This window comes from Acinonyx jubatus, chromosome C1, assembly GCF_027475565.1.
Source record: "Acinonyx jubatus isolate Ajub_Pintada_27869175 chromosome C1, VMU_Ajub_asm_v1.0, whole genome shotgun sequence".
Classification (NCBI taxonomy): Eukaryota; Metazoa; Chordata; class Mammalia; order Carnivora; family Felidae; genus Acinonyx; species Acinonyx jubatus.
The window spans coordinates 25,502,833-25,527,096 of record NC_069381.1 but is presented as its reverse complement, the minus strand read 5'-3'; the positions used below and the strand labels follow the sequence as shown (position 1 = coordinate 25,527,096).

At 50.5% G+C, this 24,264-nt stretch overlaps 1 protein-coding gene across 5 annotated transcripts in view; it reads left to right on the top strand.

The window, feature by feature from the left end:
* The window catches only part of CSMD2 (CUB and Sushi multiple domains 2), a 595,308-nt gene that overhangs the window by 184,376 nt on the left and 386,668 nt on the right, over positions 1–24,264 (top strand). For all 5 annotated transcript variants that reach the window (XR_008293800.1, XR_008293801.1, XR_008293802.1 and 2 more), the window contains exon 4: positions 15,420–15,614. Coding sequence is in view for 2 of the 5 variants with exons in the window: in XM_027059738.2 (XP_026915539.2) it covers positions 15,420–15,614 (195 nt within the window). In the remaining 3 variants the exon portion in view is untranslated. The remainder of the gene's footprint in view (positions 1–15,419; positions 15,615–24,264) is intronic.

Genomic DNA, 24,264 nt, shown 5'->3' with positions numbered 1-24,264 from the left:
CAGGTCCCTGCTCTTGTTCTCTGTGCCTTTGCTGCAGGGGCCTCCCCACCAGCTCCTCATTCTGGGTCTTCACGGAGGTGAGTGCAAAGCACCTGGGACTATTTGACTTCCTGGAGGAGAAAGACAATGCTTCCCAGAAGTGACATTTGAGAGAAAGTGACACTCAGGCTGAGTCTTGAAAGGTTGAGTAAAATGTTTGTTGCCAGATGAGGAGGGACAGAAGACTACTTCACAGAGGGGACAGCAAATGCAGAGATCTGGGAGCATGAAGGGCCCTAATGGAGGAGTCAGGGAAGGACAGGTGACAGGGGTGTGCATGGTTGGTGTGGGGGAGAGAACACCTGGATGGATGTCTGAGTCCAGATAATAAAGGACCCTGAATGCCTTGCTATGTAAGAAGCTGACCATTAGCTCTGCCATTCTCAAGGAGCCACAGGAAGCTTAAGAAGGGTGACCAGATTTGTTTCATAGGCAGGAAGGTGTAGAAGCAGAGTGGAGGATTGGAGAAGGGAGAGAGGGGGGCAGGGAACCCGCAGAGGGGGCTGGGTGGGTAGGTGGGAGAAGACCTGGGAGGAGATCCGTTTTTCTCAGCAGTCGGGAATGTAAGGCGCCAGCATAATGCCTGGCACAGAGTGGGCCCGCAGGTGTCGTCACCTCACCTCCTCGTGGAGCTACAGCCTGGGGCGGGTGCTCTGTAGTTTCTGAACGAAAGGTGCATGACCTTCAGAGTGTAAGCACTAGCAGGGCAGGAAGGGTGCTCACCGTTGGAGCCCCAGCACCACAAGGGTGCAGAGGCGTTGGTCGGATGAGCGAATGGGTGTGCGAGTGGCTCCTGCAACCCAGCGTGCCTCTTGAGCAGCTGACAGTGTGGAATGACAGATTCTCGTCACTTTGCTTGAGGGTGAGCAGAGAGAACGAGGCCTGTTCTAGACCCCCTCCAGCCCTGGAGATGCCTAAGGATTTGAGGGTGTGGAGGCCAGAGACCCAACCCATGGCAGGCAGGAATCACTGTGGGTCACACTCAGAAGCAGGACAAAGGGGAAGGAGAGACTGGAGTCCCAGGATGTCTAGAAAAACTCCCGAGGTTCTGGGTGAAGCTGTGACACCAGGCTGTACGCAGTTAGGAGCTAGAATTGAGAGCTTGTCTGTCTTTGGGAAACAATCCCAGTGATAGTGATCGGGGACATCAGTTCTTTGGAGACATAGTGGGGGTCCATGTGCTCTGGGGCGTCTCACCCCCTCCTTCTCTGAGTGGGAGTGAGAGCAGTGCTCTCCTGGGAGAAGGGGCCCAGCTTCTTCTCCGTGTGCAAGGCACAGGACAGCTGCAGGCCAGGTCTGGAGATGGTTGAGACTCCCTTCATTTCACTTGGGGAGGGGAGGGCTGGTAACTTCTGATCCTTGGGCCCTAGTTCCCTGGGGCTGGCAGCAGTCTGGCTTTGCTGTGAACACTGGGTCTTGCCCCGCTGTGCCAACCATGGTGTTCTCAGCTCTGTCTCCCAGCCCCCCATCCTCAGCAGGCTTTCGTATGATTCACCTGTCCCTGCACATACCCACATGTTACATACATACACAAATTTCATATCTCCAGTCTCTGGATGTATCCACATATGTAACAGCAGCACACGAGTGCACTCGCATAGATTGTAGAGACACGGTGTTCTTGTTCACACACACACACACACACACACACACACACACACCCTGTGGCGGAGGAAATATAAGGGGGTGAGTGTCGCTAGAACATTAGGTGTGAGAAGAGACCTTGAGTGCTAAGGTTGGAGACATGAGTGGGGCCAGCTTTTGAAGAACATCAAGTGACATTTGAGGGAGTATGAATCCCACGGGAGTGATAGGAGCCACCAAAGGGCTTTCACAGGGAAGCGACGTGACCCTATCAGCTCTCTGGAGAATGGGCTGGATTGGGGCAAGTCTAAAGACAGAACAGGGAGGAGGGGCTGTCTCTAAGTCCCTGAGAAGAAGCTGGTATGGGGGAGGTGGCCCTGAGGCCTCAGCAGAGGGGTGTGGAGGAGGGACGGATAGGAGAGAGGAAAGCAAACCCCTTCCGGAGACTGACGTGGGAGGTTCTGGTGAGGGCGGCTGGACAGACCAGCGAATCCGGGGGACAGGTGGGTTTGGGGCAAGGACAGGAGTTCACTTAGTCCAGGTGCAGCTGGAGGCATCTATAAGACCTCCACGTGGAGAAGCCTGAAGGTGGTAAGACGTAGGGCCTTGAGCCTGGAGAAGATCTGGGCTGGGACTTTGCAGACAGATGAGGAGTCAGCCACGCAAGGGACAGCTTGGAAAACAGGAACGTGCTCTGGGGGCTGCATGCTCCTGGCCACATGCCAGCTCCTCTACCTGGAATATCCTGCCTTCTCTGCCAAGACCATACCTAATGCCTCTTCCAGGAAACTCCTCCAAATTATTCCTTCCCAGCATCCCTGAGGCTGTGTGCCACTGGCTGGGGCAGCAGAGTGCAGCCAAGGAGAAGGGGGGCAGGGGGCAGGGTGGGGCAGGGTCCTGGGCCAGTGTCTGTCACCTCCTGGGCCCCTGTGTTGTCTGCATTTCCCTAGTTACTCTGGAGCTGGGTAGGACCACTCAAATTCTTCTTCTGTTTCTTTTTTTAAGTAGGCTTCACATTCAGTGTGGAGCCCAATGCGGGGCTTGAACTTACAACCCTGAGATCAAGACCTGACCTGAGATGAAGAGTCAGATGCTTGACCCACTGAGCCTCCTAGGCGTCCCCAGAAACTAGTCTGACTAGGATCTAGGGGAGGCCTATCAGACGGCAGCAGACTAGAAGCAGGCGAAGCAGGCCCCTGCTCGGCTCCGTAAAAGTGGTATCGGTCCAAGTGATACCGCCTGCCTGGCAGAGCCACGTTTCTCCTCTTCCAGGTCCTGGGGCCCATCTGCTCTCTCCAGCTACTGTTCCAGCTTATTCTCTTTCTTTCAGCTCTGGCCTCGCCCACACCACCCTGGCAACCTCTCCCAGGGAGCTCCTGGAACTTCTGTGTAATCACATCCCAAATTTATTGAGCATTTGCTATGTGCCAGACACTGAGATAAGTGCTCGGTCTGGATGATCTTACTTAATCCTCTTAGCAGCTCTCTGAGCTGGGCGCAGTGATTATCCCCATTTTATTGGCAAGAAAACTGAGGTGCAGGGTGGTGAAGTAACTTGCTCGGTAAATAGCAAGGTAGGGATTTGAATCGGAGCCTTCTGTCTCCAGGGCGCCCTCTCCTCGCCAGTGTGCTCTGCTAACTGTTATAAATTAGCTGCCAACCTGCAGCCGGAGGGCAGGCGAATTCACAGCCAGGTCTGTGGGTCGCCATCACCATTCTCCAAGCCATGATGCTCTGTGCCTGCCTGACCCCGACAGCCTCACTGCCCACCTCGGGGCTTGTGGTCTGCACCAGCGGCCGCTCGAACCACCTCCACAGCCGAGTCTGCATCCCCGCCTCACTCCTGCCTTCCAGTCTGTGCCTGGATGACAACAACTTCAACACAGGAGCCAGGCAGGCCCTGTGAGTGGGGGGATGGTGACCCTGGCTTCCAAGAGGTGCTCTGCTTGTAGGAGACATCTGTCAGAAAGTGTTAGTCACCCGCGAAAGCTTTGCAGAAATGGATCTTTATTTGTTATTTTTTTAAGTTTATTCATTTGTGTGTGTGTGTGTGTGAGAGAGAGAGAGAGAGAGAGAGAGAGAGAGCGTGTGCGCACGAGTGGGGGAGGGGCAGACAGAGAGGGAGACCGAGAATCCCAAGCAGGTTCCACACTCTCAGCACAGAGCCTGATGCGTGGCTTGAACTCATGAACCGTGAGATCATGACCTAAGCCGAAATCAAGAGTCGGACGTTTAACTGACTGAGCCACCCGGGTGCCCTAGATCTTTATTTTGATACGTAAACATAGGTTGTTTATGTGTGTGGGAGGGGGTGTTGTGTCTATTATCATACATGTAAATGCAAGAGCTACGTGCAGATGTGTTCTGGGTTGGTCTGTTTTTATATATGCATGTTTGAATATGAGAGAGAGAGAGAGAGAGAGAGAGAGAGAGGACGTGTGTGTGTGTGTGTGTGTGTGTGTGTGTGTGTGTGTGTGTAAAGGAGAGCACTTGAATGGATTTGTGCATATTGGATGTGAAAGTTCACCCGTATGCCTGAGTTACATGTAAGAGATCGTGGGATCCAAGTAACGAGCTTCTCCAGGGCAGAGACAGTTCTAACTCCTGTAGGGCCTAGATGGGTGGTCTCTACCTGCACAGGGGGCTCCATGAAGCCTTTGGACTTAGGGCTCCAGAGATGAACAAAATTGAACAGACAAGCAAGAGGCAAGATCTTTCCTTTCTTACTGTGCCTGATTCTCAAGCTGCAAAATGTCCACCAGGCACCATCTTCGGCCCTGTGGGGGGCATCTGTGGGCAATGGGGCCTTCGAAGCAGACTTCTCAGCAGGCAAGATGGCCCCATGCCTCCCTGCCCTTCTCCACCGCCTCACTGTCACACAGCAGCTGAGGAGGGGGGTGTGGAAGTTAGGTGGACTGGAAGGACGTCCCAGCTTCCCCAGTTGCTAGTTGCATGAATGTGAGCAGGTTACTCTCTGTGAGCTCAATTTCCTGACCTGTGACATGGGGATCGTGCCCCTCTCACAGTGTTGTTAGAGGATTAAACGAGACGGGGTTGACTGTACAGTTAGACCACAGAAGTGGTCAGAAAGCTCTGGGCCCACTGATGGAGAGAGGAGGGCTCACAGACCCGCGTGGGGACTCAGACGCAGTGTTTCGTCAGCATCCTGGGGTCACTGTATCTGCCGTCTCCTGCAGAAGGCATGGGACATAGGGCAATGACAGTGGGTAGACACTTCCCTTCTCAGTCGAATTCTTCTTAGAAAGAGGGAAACCAAGGGGTCCAGAGCCTTTGGAATATTGTGCCTTCTTCCAGTGGGATGCAAGCTAAATCATTTCTTGCCTTAAGATAAGAGAGGCTGTGAGGAATGCTGGGGATTCCCAGGCCCTGGACAGGGAGCCACATGCAGGAAATGGGGGCCCTGGGCTTCCAGCAGGGTATAGGGGACTAAGGCCCAGCCCTGGGGAGGGGGTTGCAAAGGTTAGGGAAGGTTCAAGGGAAAGCTAGGCCAAGGATACAGCCTGGTGGAATAGCCCCAGCCAGGGAGGGATGATCCCCACTGTGGGCAGCCTCCCTCAGGGTTATGAGCCCCAGTCGCCCTGCCGAGCCAGCTCAGGCCTCCCTGTCTTCAAGCTCCTTTGCCAAGATAGGTTCAGGATTCATGACTTCCTCTCTACGGCTGGGCAGGGCTGAGGGCCTAGCAGGGCTAACCCTAGCCGGAAATTTCTGGAAGTCCCAGCCCACCGGACCCAGGGTCATTCTGCCCCAGCCAAACAGAAGATATATCCTGCGGTAAAAGGCATCAGATGGAAGAAAAACCCTATACTTTGCCCTTTTATAACATATGCTGCATTCAACTGGAGGTGATAAGTTTAATGCTTTGGTAAGAATTGATCCCACCCCTCAAAACTACTGGCCAATAGAGCCCAGGAAACCTCAGGCCATCCCAGCTTCCAGAAGAACATAGGTTTGGCCCCCCTTGTGCCAAAGGGGGATTATGTCTGTAAAAAAAAAAAAAATTCATGTTAACCTGGAAAGTTCTATGCAAATGTCAGCTATCATTGCTGTAGTCATTTTCTGATGGTGATGATTAATAACATAAATAAAACAACTCGGGTTTATCTTATCTTAGACTCTAGCAATTCCCAAAATGTGTTCCATAGACCAATTCAGAAGTGAAGTGTTTCTGAGGGAAAACAAAAAAGGGAGAGGAGAGTTTCTGAAGTTAAATTTTGGAGATTCTGTTTAAGGTTACATAGGTTTCTCTCCTGAAGAACCTCTTGGATAAATTCATGACAATTGGTTTCTTCTAGAGGAGGGCGTTTCTGTAGTATTTCTGCAAAATCACTTGACCCACGGATTGCTTTTCTCATGGAATTTATTTCCCAGTGTTGTCTGGAACATACTTTGGGAAGCATTTCTCAGCTCCATTCTGTAGTTAATCAGATTTAGCCCCAAATTGCATATTTAGCTATTCTAAGTGTAACACTGACCGTATTTTGCAGCATTTCCCCCACAGGGCACCACTGACTCTCCATGCGTCGCTATATCCAGACAAGTTTCAGAGTCCCTGTGCTCGGGTGTCCTGGGGTGTGGAGGGCTGGGCGGGGAGTGATGTGGCTTGGGGCCGCGGAGATCCACAGAGGCTGATCACGGAGGACGTTGTGCCAGCCTAAAGCTGCTCATCAGAGGGGCTGAGGATTGCCACTGGCTCTAGAAGCAGAAGGACATGTTGGTGCATAGTAACACAGGCTGGAGCATCCCTTGGGGAGTGACTGGGGGAAGAAGTGGGTAACACAGTCCACTGATCCTCTGTAATCCTGCTGCACCTCAAAATGATGTAGGCCCCACCCTGGGAGGCTCTGAACTTCCCCATCCACAGCCTCTCTTTTTTTGTTCAGTGTTGTGTTCTCTAAAGGCAGGGCTGCCTCTCTCCTTTTCGTCTTCCCCATTTTTCCAGAGAGATCCCTGGTGCCTTAAGAAGCTGAAGTCATTGATGTGGAGGCAACTTCCCCCCTCTGGGACAGGGTTGCCAAAACTGGCAAATTAAAATACAGGGTGCCCAATCAAATTCGAATCTCAACTAACAAATACTTTTTAGTATAAGTATAACCCAAATGCTGTGTGGGATATACCTATGCTAACAAAACTATTTGTTTCTCTGAAATTCAGATTTAACAGGGCATGCTTTGTTCTAACCTGCAACTCTATTCTGGGGCATAGGATGTAGCCTTTTCAGTAGTGCTTCTAAAGCATGTCAGGTGAAAGTGAGGAGGCCGTGGGGTCCTGTGGTTACAAAGTGCCAAAGAGAATTCCACACTGTCAGCCCCTCTGTGGCCTCTGCTGGTGGGAGAGTGGATGCGTGGACAGCCTCAGCTCATCGGGATGGGGAGAGGGGGCCAACAAGGATTTGAGTGGGTGTGGGTCAAGCATGCTGTAGGTCTGGCAGCAAGAGGAACTGTGTAGGGGCCCAGAGCACTGGCTCCATGCTGGGAAAGCAGGCTTGAAGCTGGGGAGATCAAGGTTACCACCTGACAAAGGACACAGCACTGTGGCCAGATGGCGCGAGTTTCATCCCTTGCCCTGATCCCAACCAGCAGTCTGACACTGGGTCACAATGAGCCCCGCTGTTCCTCATCCCCCAGCTCTCAAAAGGGGACAGCCATGGTTCCTCTGTCAGGGGAAGATGGAATAGAACAGCCAGATAAAGTGCTGAGCGGAGGAACGCCCGGCTCATATTAAACATCCAAATGGTGACCGTAACTATCATTACAATTAGCCGTGCAACTTTTTGGCTCTCTCAGTTTAGCTCTTTTTCCTACAGTGGGGTTCATGAATGCCAACCTAAAGAGTAGCATGAAGACTGGGGCACCTGGGTGGCTCAGTCGGTTGAGCGTCTGACTTCGGCTCAGGTCATGATCTCACAGTTCATGGGTCCGAGCCCCACATGAGGTCTCAGCTGTCAGTGCAGATCCCTCTTTGGATCCTCTGTCCAGGCCACGCCCCCGCCCCACCCCTCTCCCACTCATTGTCTCTCTCTCTCAAAAATAAACATTAAAAAAATAAAGACTAAGATTAAGTCTGATTTTAATGGGAAAGAGTGGAGACTGAACATAGGCAAGCCCTTCCCTGAAGCCAGCACAGTGCCACCTGTTTCCAGGGCCAAACTGAAAGGGAAGGGAAATGTGACTTTGGTCTCAGTCCTCGGGTGCTTACTGCCTGTGTTTGCCCTGCCCACTTACCACCGGTCACCTCTGTCCAGGGCTCTCACCTGCTTGGTTCACTCTCCTCCCTGCCCCTTCCCATCCTTGATGCCTAGTAAAAAAAAAAAAAAAAAAAAAAAAAAAAAATCATACACCTGAGCTAAGGGCATAACTGAATACACACCAGTTCAGGACTGCCAAACTATGGGCTGGCTGCCTGTTTTTTTTTTTTAATTTTATTTTTAATGTTTTTATTTATTTTTGAGGCAGAGAGAGAGACAGAGCTTGAGCAGGGGAGGGGCAGAGAGAGAGAAGGAGACACAGAATCCAAAGCAGGCTCCAGGCTCCGAGCTGTCAGCACAGAGCCTGACGCAGGGCTTGAACTCACAGTCTGTGAGATCATGACCCGAGCCGAAGTCGGACGCTTAACCAACTGAGCCACCCAGGTGCCCCATGGCTGCCTGTTTTCTAAGTAAAGTTTTATTGACACATGTGTTGTCTGTGGATGCTTTTGCACGACAGTGAAAGAGTTGAATCATTGAGAAAGAGACCATAAGGCAAGGCCAAAAATATTTTCTATCTGGTCCTCTACAGAAAAATAGTTTGCCAACCCTGCACTAGTTTATTGCTTTATATATATATATATATGCTAATATATAATGCATATTCTTATATTTATATTATATACATTATATATATGTACACATATAAAATTCATTCAACACATTCCAACAAGACACCCTCTTCCTGCCAGGCATTAAGTCAAACACTAGATAAATAAAGGAGTCATTCCTGCCCCTCGGGGGAGTCCAGAGATGAAACAGGCACCTAAACAAACAATTACAGGCAGTCTCAGCTCCTGCTTGGAAGCCAGGGTGTTGTAAATGAATGGATGAATGAGTTGCAATGTCATATGACAAGTGCAGGAATTAAATAAAGTGCAACTAAAATTCCAACATAATTCCATAAGTGGGATCCAAAAATTCCCAATCATGTAAGATGTGGGACATAAGATCACAAAATGAAGAGATGACCCGGGCGGTGATGGGGGGTGGGGGGGGGACCCTCTGTAGTTAATGGACTGGGAGTTCTGGGATTCTGGGAGCCAAAGGCCAATGGCATTATGCTTGGATGCTTGGATTTACATTCTATCACGATGTGTCCTCCCGGGATTTTACAGTTTCTACAAGACACGAAGGGTATCAAGGAGGGCTTCCCAGAGAAAGTGACATTTAATGTGGCTTTGAAGGATAAGTAGGAATTTTCCAGATGGGAAATTTGAGAGAAAAGCAAGATGTGCCTAGGGTGCCTGTGGTTTAGAATAGCCATAGTGGAGGGGATAAGATTGGGGGGACCAGGAGATAAAGCAGAAGCTGTTGGCAGGGGCCGCCTCACGGAAGGATGGGGCTGCATGAGCCCAAGCTTTAATTTATTCTGACAGCAATGGGAAAGCTCTCACAGTTTTCTTTTTCTTTCCTTTTATTTCTTATTATTATTAATTTTTCAAATCATTATTTATTCTTGTATTAACCAAGCAAAGACCAGAGGGCCTGCATTCGCCATTGCTTGGTGGTAGGGAAGCCTTTTTGACACATGTGTCCCTGATGGGGTGTGAACAAGGCAGGGCCGTGGTGAGTTTGCCGTTCTGGAATGCTCACTCCAGCAGCGGCGAGGAGGTCAGAGTGGGGTGCAGAAGTCCAGGACGGGGATGATGAGGAACGACAAAGGAGAGGGAAGGCTACGGCAAGTCTGATTTATGGAGCACAGCAAAGTCCAGGAGCGAGGCCAGGCTTGCTGCCCCCAGAAGTCAAAGTCCAGCCATAAGAAAGGCCCTGGAGATTGAACAGTTCACAGCTCAGAGAGGTAAACCCAACGGCGTTAATGGAATAACCAACATGAATAGGTTACTGTGAGTGGTTGTCAATCTCAGTTCCACGTTGCAGTCACCTACATGAACCCAAGCTCTACCTCTGATTCAGTAGGCCGGGGGACAGGCATCAGTATCTTTATGAAACTCCCCACGTGACCCTGATGCTGAAGGTTGCAAAAACTGCAAACAAAAGCCGAGAGAACGTGCTCACGGTGGAGGGCTTACACCCGGCACTGGTCAGGGAGGGGGCTGACGGGACAGGGCCCTGTGAACTTGTGGGCGGCACACCCCATCCGAGGCCCTGGTGTCCTTGCCTTTGTTTGATTGACAGGCAGCAGGCAATGGACAGGACCAGGCTCTGGTTGACGCCCAAGACCTCCCCGAGGAGAACGAGTATAAGTCCTCTATGACGATGTCTCAGGATATACCAGCCACTGTGGACTCGGTGGAGTCGTCAGTGCAAGCACTGCCTGGTGCGGATGCGAAGGGCTCAGCTGCCAGGCACTGCTGTGGAAACCCAGCCTTCCCCCGCAGCGAGCCATGTGGCCTCGAGCAAATGGCCCGGCCTCTCTGGCGATCATGCTCATCTCCACAAGGGATAATAATAGCATCTCTCTCAATGCGTTGTTGGAAGGATTAAATAAGGTCATTAAGTCATTCAATAAGCTTTTATCAAAGTACTAGTATACATGAGGTGCGGCGTTCTAGGAACTGGAACACAGAAGTGAACAAAAGAGACTACAGACTGTCTTTGTGTAGCTTACATAGTACCAGGGTGAGACAAAGAATATTAAATGCATCAAATATGTAGTGTGTCAGATGGGAGGAGAGGAAGTAGAGACAGCGAGTGTACCCACTTCTCTGAGCACAAAGCACATGGCACTGAGGATAGCACATAGTAAGTGTGCAATAAACTATGTTTACAAGGCCAAACAGCTAAAAGCAAGAGAGTTATAAAGAATAACTAAGATCAGGGTGCCTGGGTGGCAGAGTCGGTTAAGCGTCTGACTTCAGCTCAGGTCATGATCTCATGGGGCGTGAGCTTCAGCCCTGCGTTCAGCTCTATGCTTACAGCTCAGAGCCCAGAGTCTGCTTCAGATTCTGTGTCTCCCTCTCTCTCTGCCCCTCCCCCTCTCATGCCCTGTCTCTCTCTGTCTCTCAAAAATAAACATTAAAAAAATGTAAAAAAAAAAAAAAAAAGAATAACTAAATCATGTGTGATGCAGAAGTAGGTACCCAGAAGATAATGGTTTTTATTCCTCCCTCCTCTGACTGCCCACTAACCCTCAGTCACATACGTGCTCACGCACGCACGCGCGCATGCACACACACACACACACACACACAATGCCATCTCCTTTTTCCATGTTGAGGGTTGTGGGAAATGCACTCCTTCTCTCTGAATCTTTTTTTCCCAGCCATCCTGCCACTTAGTATCAACCGTATGGCCATGGAGATGAAACAAGTGACTTGATGGAAGATAAGAAATCAAAACATATGGAGGGTGCTTGTCCAGAGAGCATAAATGACTCTTCATTATAATATGGGAACTAAAGTCTCAAATTAAAAATAAAAGAAGGCACGGTGTAGCTTTTGCTGCACTCCAACCACTGAGGAGATTCATTGTCATACAATCACTGAGAATATTATATTGATTGGCAAGAGCTAGGCTTTGTAGAAGGGACAGAATTCCCCACAGCTAATCTACAATGGAATTGTTCAATGTCAGGCACAGCTTTAATAATATTGTTCTGGACTGCGTTGGATGTAAATATCCCACTCTTCATTTTGTGAGCAATCAAAGGGAAGTTTTATAGATGGGAGAGCATGAACAGCTGTAATATCTGTGCCAAAAAACACACGGACAAAATCAAAAAAGATCAAAGAATGCCTCACCTAGAAAGGCTTGTTGCTTTGTGGCTTATCTCCGATCTCCTCTGTCTGTCCAGCAAGTTGCACATCAGATACATTACAAAAGCCCACACTTTAAATGTTGCCCTTGACATTATTAAAAAATACCAGGTTAGTAAATCAGACTGGAGAAAAAAAGCAGACTATTAAATCTGGACAGTCAGGTGATCACCCTTCAAGGGAACTCCGGTGGATTAAGCACCCACTGTATGCTGGGTGCTCTTAGTACCACAGTCCATTTAAGAGTGCTGAACAATGGAGCCAAAAAGACTGAGATTCACAGCCCAGCTCTGCCATTTTCTAGCTGTGTGGCCTGGAGGAAGTCACCTAAACTCTCTGTGCCTCAGTTTTTTGCATCTATAAAAGGAGGATAATAGTTATCCCACCGGAATCGTTTTGAGGACTAAGTAAAATACATTTGTAGCCCAGGGCCTGAAACATACCAGGAACTCAATAGCAGGTGTTATAGATCTGGTTTTACTTACTGTGCACAACAGCCCTGCTCTAGGTTGAATTGTGTCCCCCAAAAGATCTATGGAAGTCCTAAAACACCTAGTAGCTGTGAATTTGACCTCATTTGGAGATAGGGTCTTTGCAGATGAGGAAGTGAAGATGAGTTCCTTAGGGTGTATCTCAATCCCGATCCAGTATATTGGTGTCCTTATAAAGAGGTGAAATTTGGACATAGAGAAACAATGCCAAGTGAAGACAGAGGATGGGAGTGAAGCATCTATAAGCCAAGGGATACCAGAGATTGCCAGAAAACCACCAGAAACTAGGGAGACTCAAAAATTTCCCATAGACTTCTAAACCTGCATATTGCCAGACAATAAGAATCTGTCTTTTTTTTTTAAGCCACCCAGTTTGTGGTACATTGTTACAGCCCTAGGAAACTAACACAATACCCCCCATGGGAAGGAAAAGTATCCTTATTTTTAGATGAAGAATTGAAGGGCAGAGGTGACAATTATAGCTCAAGATCACTCAGCTAGAGGTGGTTCAGTTGAGAGTGGAATCCACACCTCTCTGAGCCCAACATCTGCCCTCCCGCCTCCTTCACCATGTGGCCGCTCAGGAGCGGTGCTCAAGATAAAAAAGGAGGTGGTGTTGGGAACGAGCCCCCATTCATCACACCCAAGTCCCAGTGGAGGTGCCAGGTCAGAGTGGTCTGATTACGAACAGCTCATTAAGTAAAGAGCAGTGAGTGTTTGAGAGTGACTTTTCAGAAAGAATCGACTTTTATTTATAGTGACGTTCCAGTCATTAATTTCGAAGGAAGAAAGCCCAAAGCAGAAGCAGGTTCATTAAAAATTTGACATTAGTAATTTAATTAAATTGGGTCTTTGCGTCTCGTTGCGGAAAATGGAACGTTAGTTCTACACCAGTTCTCAGCCCATTTCCCCTGGTTGGCTCCCTCCCCTCACCTTAGCTTGCTTTCTTCTCCAAATGTTTACCTGACCCGCCCCTCCAACCCCCTGACACTCACAAACACACACAAATCACAGTCGCTGCCTCTGTTGCCGCAAGCCAGTAGCACGAGCTCATGGGAAAGGCTGAGGAGGCGGGATCATGGGAACACCCAAGGAAGCCAGCAGCATGGGATCACGGGAAATGCTAAGCTGGGCTAGTGGACAGGTTGATGGAGGTAATCCTTTCATCTGGGTCATCTCACCCGGTAGAGGTGGAGAATGGACACGGAGAGCTCTTCAGTCCTTGAGATAAGTCTCTCACAAAAACATAAGCCTCTTGAGGGCAGGGACTGGCTTTGTCTAGTTCACTGCTATAGTCCCAGCACAGTAGGCCTGCAATGAGTTTTCGTTGCATGAAGGAATTATTACATGAATAACTCCTCCCCACAACCAATTAATGAAAATGTAGTCACGTCCCTACAAGTGCCAGAGTATTGCATTAGGCTCCCAGGGTATACCCTGCCCTCGCGACCCTATGGCCTGATGGAATAATGCATCTGCCGTTTTCTGAGCACCTACTGTGTGCCGGGCACTGTTGTCAGCCGTGCATCATCTATTACTTGTAACGCCCTCAGCCACTAGATATTATTGTTCTCCTTTCGCAGTTGAGGAAACCAAGGCTTAGGTCACAAGGCCACAGAGTAAGACAGAGACAGGGCCAGGCTGCAGAGCCAGATCATGGTGATTCCAAAGTCTGCCATTTCTTTCTACACTATGCTTTCTCCTCCTGGAAGGGGAGGTTAAGAAGAGAGAGGGGCAGACTTCTTTTGGAGGGTTATAACATCAATGCTGTTAGAGAGGGTCCTGGAAGACAGCAACGTGGTCAGGAAGAGGGCATAGTAAGGGCCCGGGAAGCCCTCTAGAATCCAGGCTGGCCACCTGTACTTCTTCGTCTTTACTTCTCATCCTTGCCACCCCTGCCCTCTTGTTTCAGGCTGCCTGAGCTCCTAGATTATCTCTGGTCTCAGGGTATTTGCACACATTTCCTCTTCCTGGAACACTCTTTGACCTAGCTAATTCTTACTGATCTCTCAGGATCCAGCATAGATGTCACCTCTTCCAGGAAGCCATCTCTGACTGCCCCACACTGGGTTTGGTTTCCTGCCTGGTCCCTATCACACCATAACATTTAAGATACCTTTAATTATGCACACTTCCCATTAAGTGTGGACTGGGAGCTCACATTCACATGTGTCATTCTCACTGTGTGCCAGGGTCTGTCCTGAGCACTTTCCAAATCTTAGCTCACTCAATTCTTACAAGTACCCCGTGGGGGATGAAGGTGCCATTGTGGTCCCTGTCTTGCAAGTGAGAAGACTGAGGCACAGGGGGTTACGAGACTTGCTCGGGAGCCTGCAGGTAGCAAGCCATCAGGCCAGGATGTGAACCCAAATTCTCGAGTCTGTACTTCCCACCACCCTGCTCCACAGCCTTTCAGTGACACCTTAGCAAATCATCGCCTGGTGATGGACACGCACTTGGATGGCCCTCTGGGTGTGGCTGTGAGCCGCTGACCCTGACCTGTGGGGACATCCTGGATTGGTAGGAGGTATGACTTTCAGGGCACAGGCAGTTCTAACTCTGGGGAGAAAGGCAGAGGACTGGGGGAGCCAGGTCAGGTTGAATAAGCGACTTGGGCAGAGGAGCCGCGCCCAGCCTCCCTCCTCAGACTGGCAGGTCATGATGCTCTTGCACCCTCCGCGGTATCCTCTGGGTAATGAGGCTACACGCACCGCTGGCCGTGACTGCTTCAGCTCTGGTCGCACGCGGAACATCATATTCTCCAGCTCCCCAGCTCCGCCTTTAAATGGCTCAGTTGGATCAGAGCTGGGGTTCTCGCCTTCCCACTCCACTGCCTGTTCCAATGCTAACGACCTCTTCGACTCTCCCAAACCCGCTGGGCCAGAGTACCCCTCCGGCGGCCAGGGCAGAAGCACATGAAAGAAAGGACACTGGGTTTAATGCGCACCTACTCCATTCCATGCTCTGCGTCCCTTCCCTGGTCGTGAGAGGGAGAGTGGACTCTGAAATCAGGGCAAGCAAACCCAAGAGATTAAAGTGATTTCCCTGAGGCATCTAGAGTGATGGGACAAACGTCATCCACAGCCATGGCTGAGCAGGAGAAGAGGCAGGAAACCTGGATGGCTGGCTATACGCTGCCAGTGTGGCTCCGCCTTAATGCCTGACAACTGACAGTATGGAGGGACTAGGCAGCCTTGAGAGGGCCGGCTCGTCTGCAGGAGAAACGAGACCCCCGGGGGTGACCCGCCTGGGCGGGTGCTGTGCAGAAGCAGGTGTCAGGTCTCGAGCCCAACTCACAGGCTGTGTGTCTCCCTCTCACAGTTCTCCCCAGTCACACGTGTGGGAACCCCGGGCGGCTGCCCAACGGCGTCCAGCAGGGCTCAACCTTCAACCTCGGGGACAAGGTCCGCTACAGCTGCAACCCCGGCTTCTTCCTGGAGGGCCACGCCGTGCTTACCTGTCACGCTGGCTCTGAGAACAGTGCCACGTGGGACTTCCCCCTGCCCTCCTGCAGAGGTAGGTGGCCGGGTAGGGTCTGGGCAGGGTGGGCTGTGACTGGATGGGAGGCGGGAGCTTCCAGTGGGACCTGATCTTCAGTGTGGAAACTACAGCATGCACTCCAGCAAGGCCTGGGGTACTTGCTATGGGGAGCACATGTCTGGGGGCCACCAAGGGTGCTCAGGGTCCCCAGCTATTCTAGAGGCTTCTCAGCCTCACTTGACCTTCTAGCCCTCAGGTGTGCACTCCCTCAATCCTCTATTCCTACATCAACAAACTTATTTTTAGCCAGTCTGCCCTTCTGTCTAGAAGAAACATCTTTTGTTTTCCATTACAGAGAGTCTGTCCTGTGCATGGCTCTCCCCAGCTGCTTTTGTTCTTACTGACCCCACCCTGGTGATTAGTCTTTTCTCTTTCCTATAAATTCAGCCTCCTCCCTGTTTAATGGGGTCTTAGCCTCCAAATAATGCTCAAAACCTGTTTACCCCAACAGCCCCCTCAAAAACCACCACCTCCCTTCGGTGCTATATCAGCCTTAGCCTCCCAGCTACGATGGCCCAGCTTATCCTGGTTTCCCTGGGATTTTCCCCATTTTTAGCTCTGAAAGTCCCACATCCTGGAAATGCCCTAAGTCCCAGGCAAACCGGGACAGTAAGTCACCCTCTTCCGAGCCTATTTCTTTTTTTTTTTTTTTTTTAGCATTTATTTATTTTTGAGAGACAGAGAGAGAGAGAGAGAGAGTGTGAGTGGGGGAGGGGCAGAGACAGAAGGAGACACAGAATCCGAAGCAGGCTACAGGCTCTGAGCTGTCAGCACAGAGCCTGATACGGGGCTCAATACACGAACCTCGAGATCATGACCTGAGCCAAAGTCGGATGCTTAACTGATTGAGCCACCCAGGTGCCCCTTCCCAGCCTGTTTCTTATTGCCCCTCCACCCCATCATAACTGAGTTTATTTCTAAAGTAATTCCCATTCCTGTAATCTGATGATAAAAATAACATATGATCATTTCTAAATGATCTTATAAAATACGGAAAAGGGTAAAGAAGAAACAAAATTTACCCATTTTAATGATGATTTTTCAGGTATTTCCTTCTCATCTTCTAACACACACTGCAGTATGCATATATTATGAATATGTGTATAATTGAGATTATCATGCATGTAGATTTTTTAAGCCACCTTTCAATGGCTGTGACATTGCACTGTAGCATTTCCCCAGGCCACCAAGAACACCTAGCATCTCAAAAGCTCAGTCCAGCCTGGTCTCTCCCCCAACTTCCCATTTACTCCTCTGGAGACTGGCCTTTGGCCCCAATATTCTGCATCATGTTGCCAAATCAGATGGGAATTGCTTTGGCCCTGATATTTCTTGACCTCTCAACAGCCTTCTGCACTATTGACCACTCTTTTCTTCTTGAAACTCTCGTCTTTAAATTGTATGGATCCCAGAACACTCAGATATAGGTCTGGGGGGGATCGTTTCAAGGAGTCGAGAAATGATTGGAACATGTAGCTCCCTTTGGGTTCAAGCTTTGCCTTTCTCTTAGAGGCAGGTTTTCTGTAATTACTATCCAAAGACTAGCTTGAGGAGACAAGCTCCCCACTCCCGCTATAAGCGTATACCCTTTTTACTATCTACACCAGAGGTGGAAAATACTTGGCACATAGATCTCTTCCCTTGCTCCCACTGCAATGGCAGACATGATTAATTGATCCCAGCACCCTTTCTTGAGCTCACACATGGCAGTGAATTCCTTCCTATGAACAGGCAATCCACAACCAGTCAGTGTGAGTTGCCATCTGCCTCCATGTTTGTTTACTCCTCTTCAGCCATGTTGGCCTGTCTTGATGGAACCCAAGGGAACTAGAATCTCCCTTCTCGCCTTCCTAAGTCTTCTCTTAGGCCCCTTTTCTAACTTAGGATGTGCTTCTCATCACATGATTGGTATCAGGAATGACCAAACCCATCGGGTGAGACCTTGGCCCCTCCACACCGGTGTGTGGCCCTGAGTGGCCAACCACGGCTAGAAGCTGCTGTCTCTACTCCTCTTAGAGCATCCCTACCCGTCCCCTGCCCAGAGGGTGCCACCGTTGAACACCCTGACCTTCCAAGGAGGGGTGTCAAGAGTCGTGACATGATAATAGAATATGAAACCTGATAGTAAATGGAATCAAGTGTTCTAGTTGTGAAACAAAACCCACAATTCTCTTTCCTCCCACAACACTATAAATACCATGCTCTTTTAATATGGAAATGAAAAACAGAGGTAGCCCAAGAATCAGGGGCAGAGGGGCTGTCATTCATTCTGTGCAATATACTTCACGTCAATATCTACCTCAGTAAGGTGGAAATCCACAACCCCGCCCAGTGTCTTCAGGGATCTTCGTCAGCTTCAGCCCTCTCTGAACCTGGAGCTCCACCGCCATGCCTCAACTCCCTGGGTTCTGCTCTGCTAACTTAGGTCAGGAACTTGGCCTATTTTTCTTCCATTTCTTCCTGTCCCGGGGGAAAAACAAAACAAAACAAAAAGGACAACCCACTGATAAAGGTGTTTGCATGCAGCGCGGCCTTTATTGAAGGTTTGTGGCAACACAGGGAGTCTGCATCCCAGCAAAGCAAATGGCTTAAAATGAAAGTCTGAGCAATCATGAGCCTCCAAAGCTTTTGGCCCCTTCTCCCTGGAAGCTTGTCTCTGGCTTCTGTCTTAGCAGCCTTAGACTTCCCTGAGCTCAGACATTGCCCCTCTCATCTCGTTCCAGCCTCCTCCACTTGGTGCCTCTTAACTTTGGCCTTGCTGTGGGACTTGTGTCCGCTTAGGCACAAGAGTCCCATTGCCCCTTGACTTGCCCTCTCCTGATAGAAGCATCCCTTCCCAGCCAAGCTATGTAGGCATCAGGTGGTATTGTCCTGAACAAAGAGAGCTTTCACCTGGAAGAAACTTGACTGGCTGTGAAAATACTTTTTTTTATTAATCCACTAGTAAACGATAAGTGATAAGGGCGACCTCCTGGAAGCTTCCGTTGCTGGGTCGGCTCACTGTCCCCAGTCTAATGCCTGTGTGTCAGGGTGTGGGAGGCAGAGTGGGCTGGGGTAATGGTGCCACCCCCCAGCACTCACGTCACAGCAGTGGCTCACGGGTGTGGGGTGCCTTTGTGGGGCATGACTGCCTCCCAAGCCTCTCTTCTTCCTCTTTTGGCCTCTTAGGTGATGACCATTCTTTCCCTTAAATGCTGGAGGGCTCAGCATGGCCTCATCTCTGGGAACATCTTACATCTCTTGGAACTTCTCATCCACTACATGGCTTCTAATTGTTGCAGGGAGGTGGCTCTTCAGTCTCTGTCCCCAGCCCCACCCTCTGTCCTACACTTCAGGTCCACATGGGTCTCAGACTCTACTCAACATTCCCTGGAGAGTGCTTCAAATGGGGCACATCCAAAACCTAACCCCGTCTTCCCAAACCTGCTCTTTTTTCTGCCTTCCCTCGCTCGGTGAAGAGTGTCACCATCCAAGGTGCCCAAGCCAGATGCCCCCTGCACCATCAGCCATCGTGCCCTGGTACATTTCCCTCTGCACCAGCCCTCCCCTCCATGCTTCTGCCAGTGATCTGGGGCCCCGTCTGGTAACATCCAGTGACGAGCCGTTTGCCTGTCCCCCGCCACACGCATCCCAGTCCATTCTTCACTGCTGGAGCAAACTTTCTAAGCCACAGATCTGACGGGATCACTTGCTGCTTAGAATGCCAATAGTGGCTCTCCATCACTGATGGGGTCAAGTTCAGATTCCTGAACATGGACAAGGCCCATCCAGAAAGACTCCCAGGCTGATCTTTCTAAGTCCTCTCTAAGTACCTTCCAATTTAGCCACACCAGAGAATGCCCTCTTTTGGAACACACTGGGGAAGCCAGCCAAGGGCGTCAGGTGTGGCTTCCAGAAGAGCTTTGTGTCCCAGAGGCTCCCTGGCATCTGAAGGAGATGAGATGTGGCTCCTACTCAAAGACTGGGGGAGCACAGGTGGCTCTCCCACTCTCCAAGCCCCCACGCCTCCCCTGTTCTCTGGACTTCAGGTCCATTTCTCGTTTCTAATTCACCATAAGCCGCAAGCATAGTCTGAGAAACATCCTCAATAACGCCAGTGATTTTTCTGAAAGTGATTTTCCAAACTGTGCTTCCTTAGGAGACCAAGTTGTATAGGAACTGAGGGTGCTCATCATGTGCCCATGCGATGCCAGGAGCCGCGGTCATGCCAGAGTTAACGGTTCATACTCTGGAAGGATTAAAGCCTTTTGGCCTTTTTTCCTCTTGTGTAGAACTCTCAAGGGCTGGCATCTGTGCGTGGATAAACCTCATCCACTGGGCAGTGGTCCGTAAATATTTGCTGAATGAGCGGACGGCCGGGTGGGTCCTATTCACCATCAGGATCATGTAAGGCGTACAAGCCCAAAAGGCAAATTCCTGGCCTGGGTCAGCCCACCTGCCCAGCAGCACTGAGTGACACAAACTCTGAGTCCAAGGCTTCCCGGAGCAGGTTGGAGGGCATTGTGTCTCTACGTCAAACAGGAAATGCCACACGCCTGCCCGAAAGGTAGACTCAGTCTGGGGACACGGCCCAGGCAAAGGGGGAGTAGCTGGGATCAGGGGGCAGAGCAGGTGTGAGGCTGACCTCCATCGAGGCCCACCCCAAGGCTGCCAGCACTTTGAGGCTTGGTCTAGCTGGCAGAGGGAAGGAGGCAGGGCCTGTGATCCTCCTTTGCTTTGTGTCATTCTGGGCACATCCACCCTAGGAGTCTCCGAGCTTTGTGGAGCCAATTTGAATCACAAGAAGGAAGACCGTGTGGGTTTCAGCAAAATGGCCCCTGACTTGTGAGGGGCATTGGCCCTGGAGCAAAGAAGGCTGCGTGGGGAAGGAACAGGGTTCAGATGTGCTGGGTGCTGAGAGGCAGGTGGAGAGAAAGCAGCCTGAGCGAGAAATGCTTGGCCTCAGAGGTTCAAGCCAGGCGCAGCGGGCCGTCCCCTGACAGGGAAGGGGGCACTGGTCTGCAGAAGCTCAGACTGCAAGTATCAAGCTGCGTTCCGGATATTGGAGCCCCGAGGGTGGAACCTGCAGAATGCGAGATGGAGGCAGTGTGTTGGGCGCGGAAGGAGCAGGCCCAAGTCAGCTCTGGCCGTCCTGTGCCAGCTCAAAGCTGCGTGTTGCTAAGTCTCCCCGAGTTTCCAAGTGGGGAACACGAGCAGCAGCCTTGAAGGTTACTCATTCACTCAGGATTCAGCAGCGTTTCATGCACGCCTACTGTGTGCCACCGTAGCGCCGTGTGCTACTGAGTTATGAACTCAATCCTTAGTTGCAAAGTGCCGATTGTTGGATATTTACCATTCTAGATACAGAGAACTGCAGCGACGAAAAGTCAGACCAGATCCATGATCTCGTGGGGTTTACATGTGAGCAGCTGGGAGGCAGAAAACAGATAAAAATCAAATAAACAAATTTCAGATCATGAGGGAAATGAAGCAGCTAGTGACAGGAAGGCTACTTTAGATGGAGTTTTCAGGAGGGGACTCTCTGAGGAGGTGACATCTGAACTGAGTCCTGAATGATAAGAGGGGCTTGTTATATGAAGACCAGGGGAAGGGCATCCCCAACAAGAGGAACAGCTGGTGTGAAGGTCCTGGGGCAGGAGAGAGTTTGACGTGTTAGAGAACTAGAACACAGTCCCCTGTGGCGAAGTTGAATGGGGGAGAGGGGTTGCTATGGTGGAGCAGGACAAGAGGTTCAGGTTTGGTTCTAAGCTCAGGAGGGAGTCAGGGAAGAATTTTAAGCTCAGGCATGGTGCAGTTGAATCTTTTTTAAAAAGATCCTTCTGGATGCTAGGATGAGAGGGATTGTAGTGGGCAAGAGGTGCAACCAGGAGGGCCAGTTAGGAGGCAGCTGTCACAGGCAAGCAGACTGGAGAGTCTGCATTTCGGTCAGGGGTGGCCATGGCAGAGATGGAGGGGAGATTGGGACCGTGGTTTGGGGGCATGGCCAATAGTCTTGCTGATGGAACAAAGGGTCAAGGTTGACTCGTAGGCTCTTTCCAGATGCTGGCAGGGTGGGGATGTCGATAACCGAGATGGGGATGACTGGGACAGGGCGTAGGGGGCATGTGCCCTCAGGGGAATCAAGAGCTCATTTTGTCCAGGTAAAGTCTGAGATGCCCATGAGACATCCAAGTGGGGGGATTAATTCTGTGGCTGGGTGGAGTTCTGAGCTGAAAAGAGGAAGGAAAGGGATACGAGACCCTAAGGTGGCGATGCAGATGGCAGAGGGGGTGTGGGAGCCGCACGCTGGGCCCCTTTGACTGATCATATACACAACATTTAGAAAGCACCACTTGTCATTCAGGCAGTGAGGACCTTGAGTGATTCTGGAATGCACCATGGCTCCCAGATACCGTTCCTAACTATGGGGTTCCTCTCCTACCACTGGAGTCACCAGTCCTCTAATCACCTTTGTCATCACTGTTGCTATAGCAGAACCATCCAGAATGTGCAATTACCTGGATTCAAATCCTGGCCTTCCCACTCATGCCCACTAGCTGAGTGACCTTGGGCTTGTTACTCAACCTCTCTGTGCCCCGTTTTTCTCACCTGTAAATAGTAACAGTACACTACTCAACTCATAAGGTGGAAGTGAGGTTCGAGTTGATAAATGTCATGCGTGCAGCAGAAGGCCTTGCTCGTAGTAATGACTCAGGGAGCATTAGCTGTTGTGATCCTGACTGCCACAGCCACTGCTGGCTGGCATTTATCAAGCACTATGTGCCAGACCCTGCCCTCTCTAATTTAATCCTCACAGGATCCTCACAGAAACCCCTGGAGGTTAAGATTTTGTTCTTCCCTACTCCACATGAGGGAACTGAGGCCTGGAGAGGCGAGGTACTTTGCCTGTGGTTGCACAGCTGGAGGGTAGTGAAGCCAGGATTCTACCCAAGCCCATGTGTCTACCAGCCACGTTCTTGACCATCATGGTCTGTGGCAGACCAGGACGATGGCCTGTGAGCCCTGACAGGAGACTCATGATGACACCGTTACTTCCAGAGCTCCAGCTTGGTGGCCCAGGGCCTGAGAGCTTGATCCTCATAGGTGATCCTCGTAGGTGCACCCCCTGATGAGTCCACCTGGCCAGGGACTTCCTGCTCTCCCATGGTTCCCCCTTGACCCTCCTCAGGGAAGGGGCCCGAGGTGGTTCTGCTGGGCAGATGCCGCTGCAGGTAGGGAGCCAGGGGCTGCCGGGGGCTACTTTCATTCTTTTTTCTTTTTCATTCTTTTTTAACGTTTATTTATTTTGCACAGAGCCCAGCGCAGGGCTCAAACTCATGGACCACAGGATCATGACCTGAGCCCAAGTCGGACACTTAACCACCGAGCCACCCAGGCACCCCTGCGATTTCCTAATTTTAAAAAGGGGTGTCCTTGATAAAGCCAAGGATAAGGGGGCAGAACCCCAAGCCCCCAGAAGAGGGCACTGATGAGACCGAGCCCCGCCCCCCTCCACGCCCCACAACACTGAGCCACAAAGCACAAGGAAAAGGGGGAGCATGGAGGCTTTAGGGCAGTCACACCCTGGCTCCCTTTGCCTCACACCTGAGTTGTCAGATGTCAGCTTCCCCCCCCAGGGCCTATGGGGATTTTTGTTTTCTCAGAGGCGGAGTAGCCTGGGGGCGGAACTGAGGACACGGGAGTGGAGGACCCCAAAGCTTGCAGGCCTCCAGGCTTGTGCACTGGCGCTGGCCTGAAATGCAGGCAGGGGAGGAGCAGGATGGAGGTTCCACTGTCCCTACTGAAATTTGTGGGTCACCGGAGAGTTAGCAGACATCCAAGGGGGCCGAGGGGTAGTTCTCTAAAATTATATAGTTAATTGAAGGAATTTCAGTGGAACTTAAAGTCGATCATAAATAACGTCATAAACTTGGAAGGGCGACTCTCAGCATAACACCTGCACCTTCGAACATACACGACTTAATGGCGGTGCGGAAGGCCCGTTCCCAGAGAAGGAGGAAGTGTACGTTAATATTTAGAAGTGTATGTTAATATTTTAGGATCGTGGTATCAGCTGAGGGTTATATTTTATGGCTCTGAAGTTGTAACCGTGAAATATGGTGCCTTGTTTAAAGTATGAGAAAATCTCCAAACAACTTTTAGAGCATCTTCAATTGACACAGGATGGTTCGGGAGCAAGGGTGTCGGAGAAACCTGAGAGGCAGGCATGACAAAATGTAAAGGTGCCACCTTCCAAGGAGGAGACTGGCGGCTCCCCCCAGAGGCCCTCAAGCTCTTGAGTCCTCAGTTCCAGCATGGTCTAGAAATCATTGACTATCATGAGGAGCTTTGAAGATTTTGGGATGGCTTTACCAGACTGCTTTCAAGCAGGAACAAACGGTGTCATGAAAGAGGCCACAGTTCTCATACCTGGGAGACCCACCCGGATACCTGATTCGCTGTGCATTGTGTGACCTTAAGGAAATTACTTAACCTCTCTGAACTTCAGTGTCCTGTTTCATTTCTTTGTTCAACAGATGTTTACTAAGTGCCTGCCACTTGAGAGGAAGATTGGCGAATGCTGGGGAATGCAGGGGCCATTTTTATTTCTTTAGAGCTGAGTGGCCTCAAGGCTCCATTAAACCCT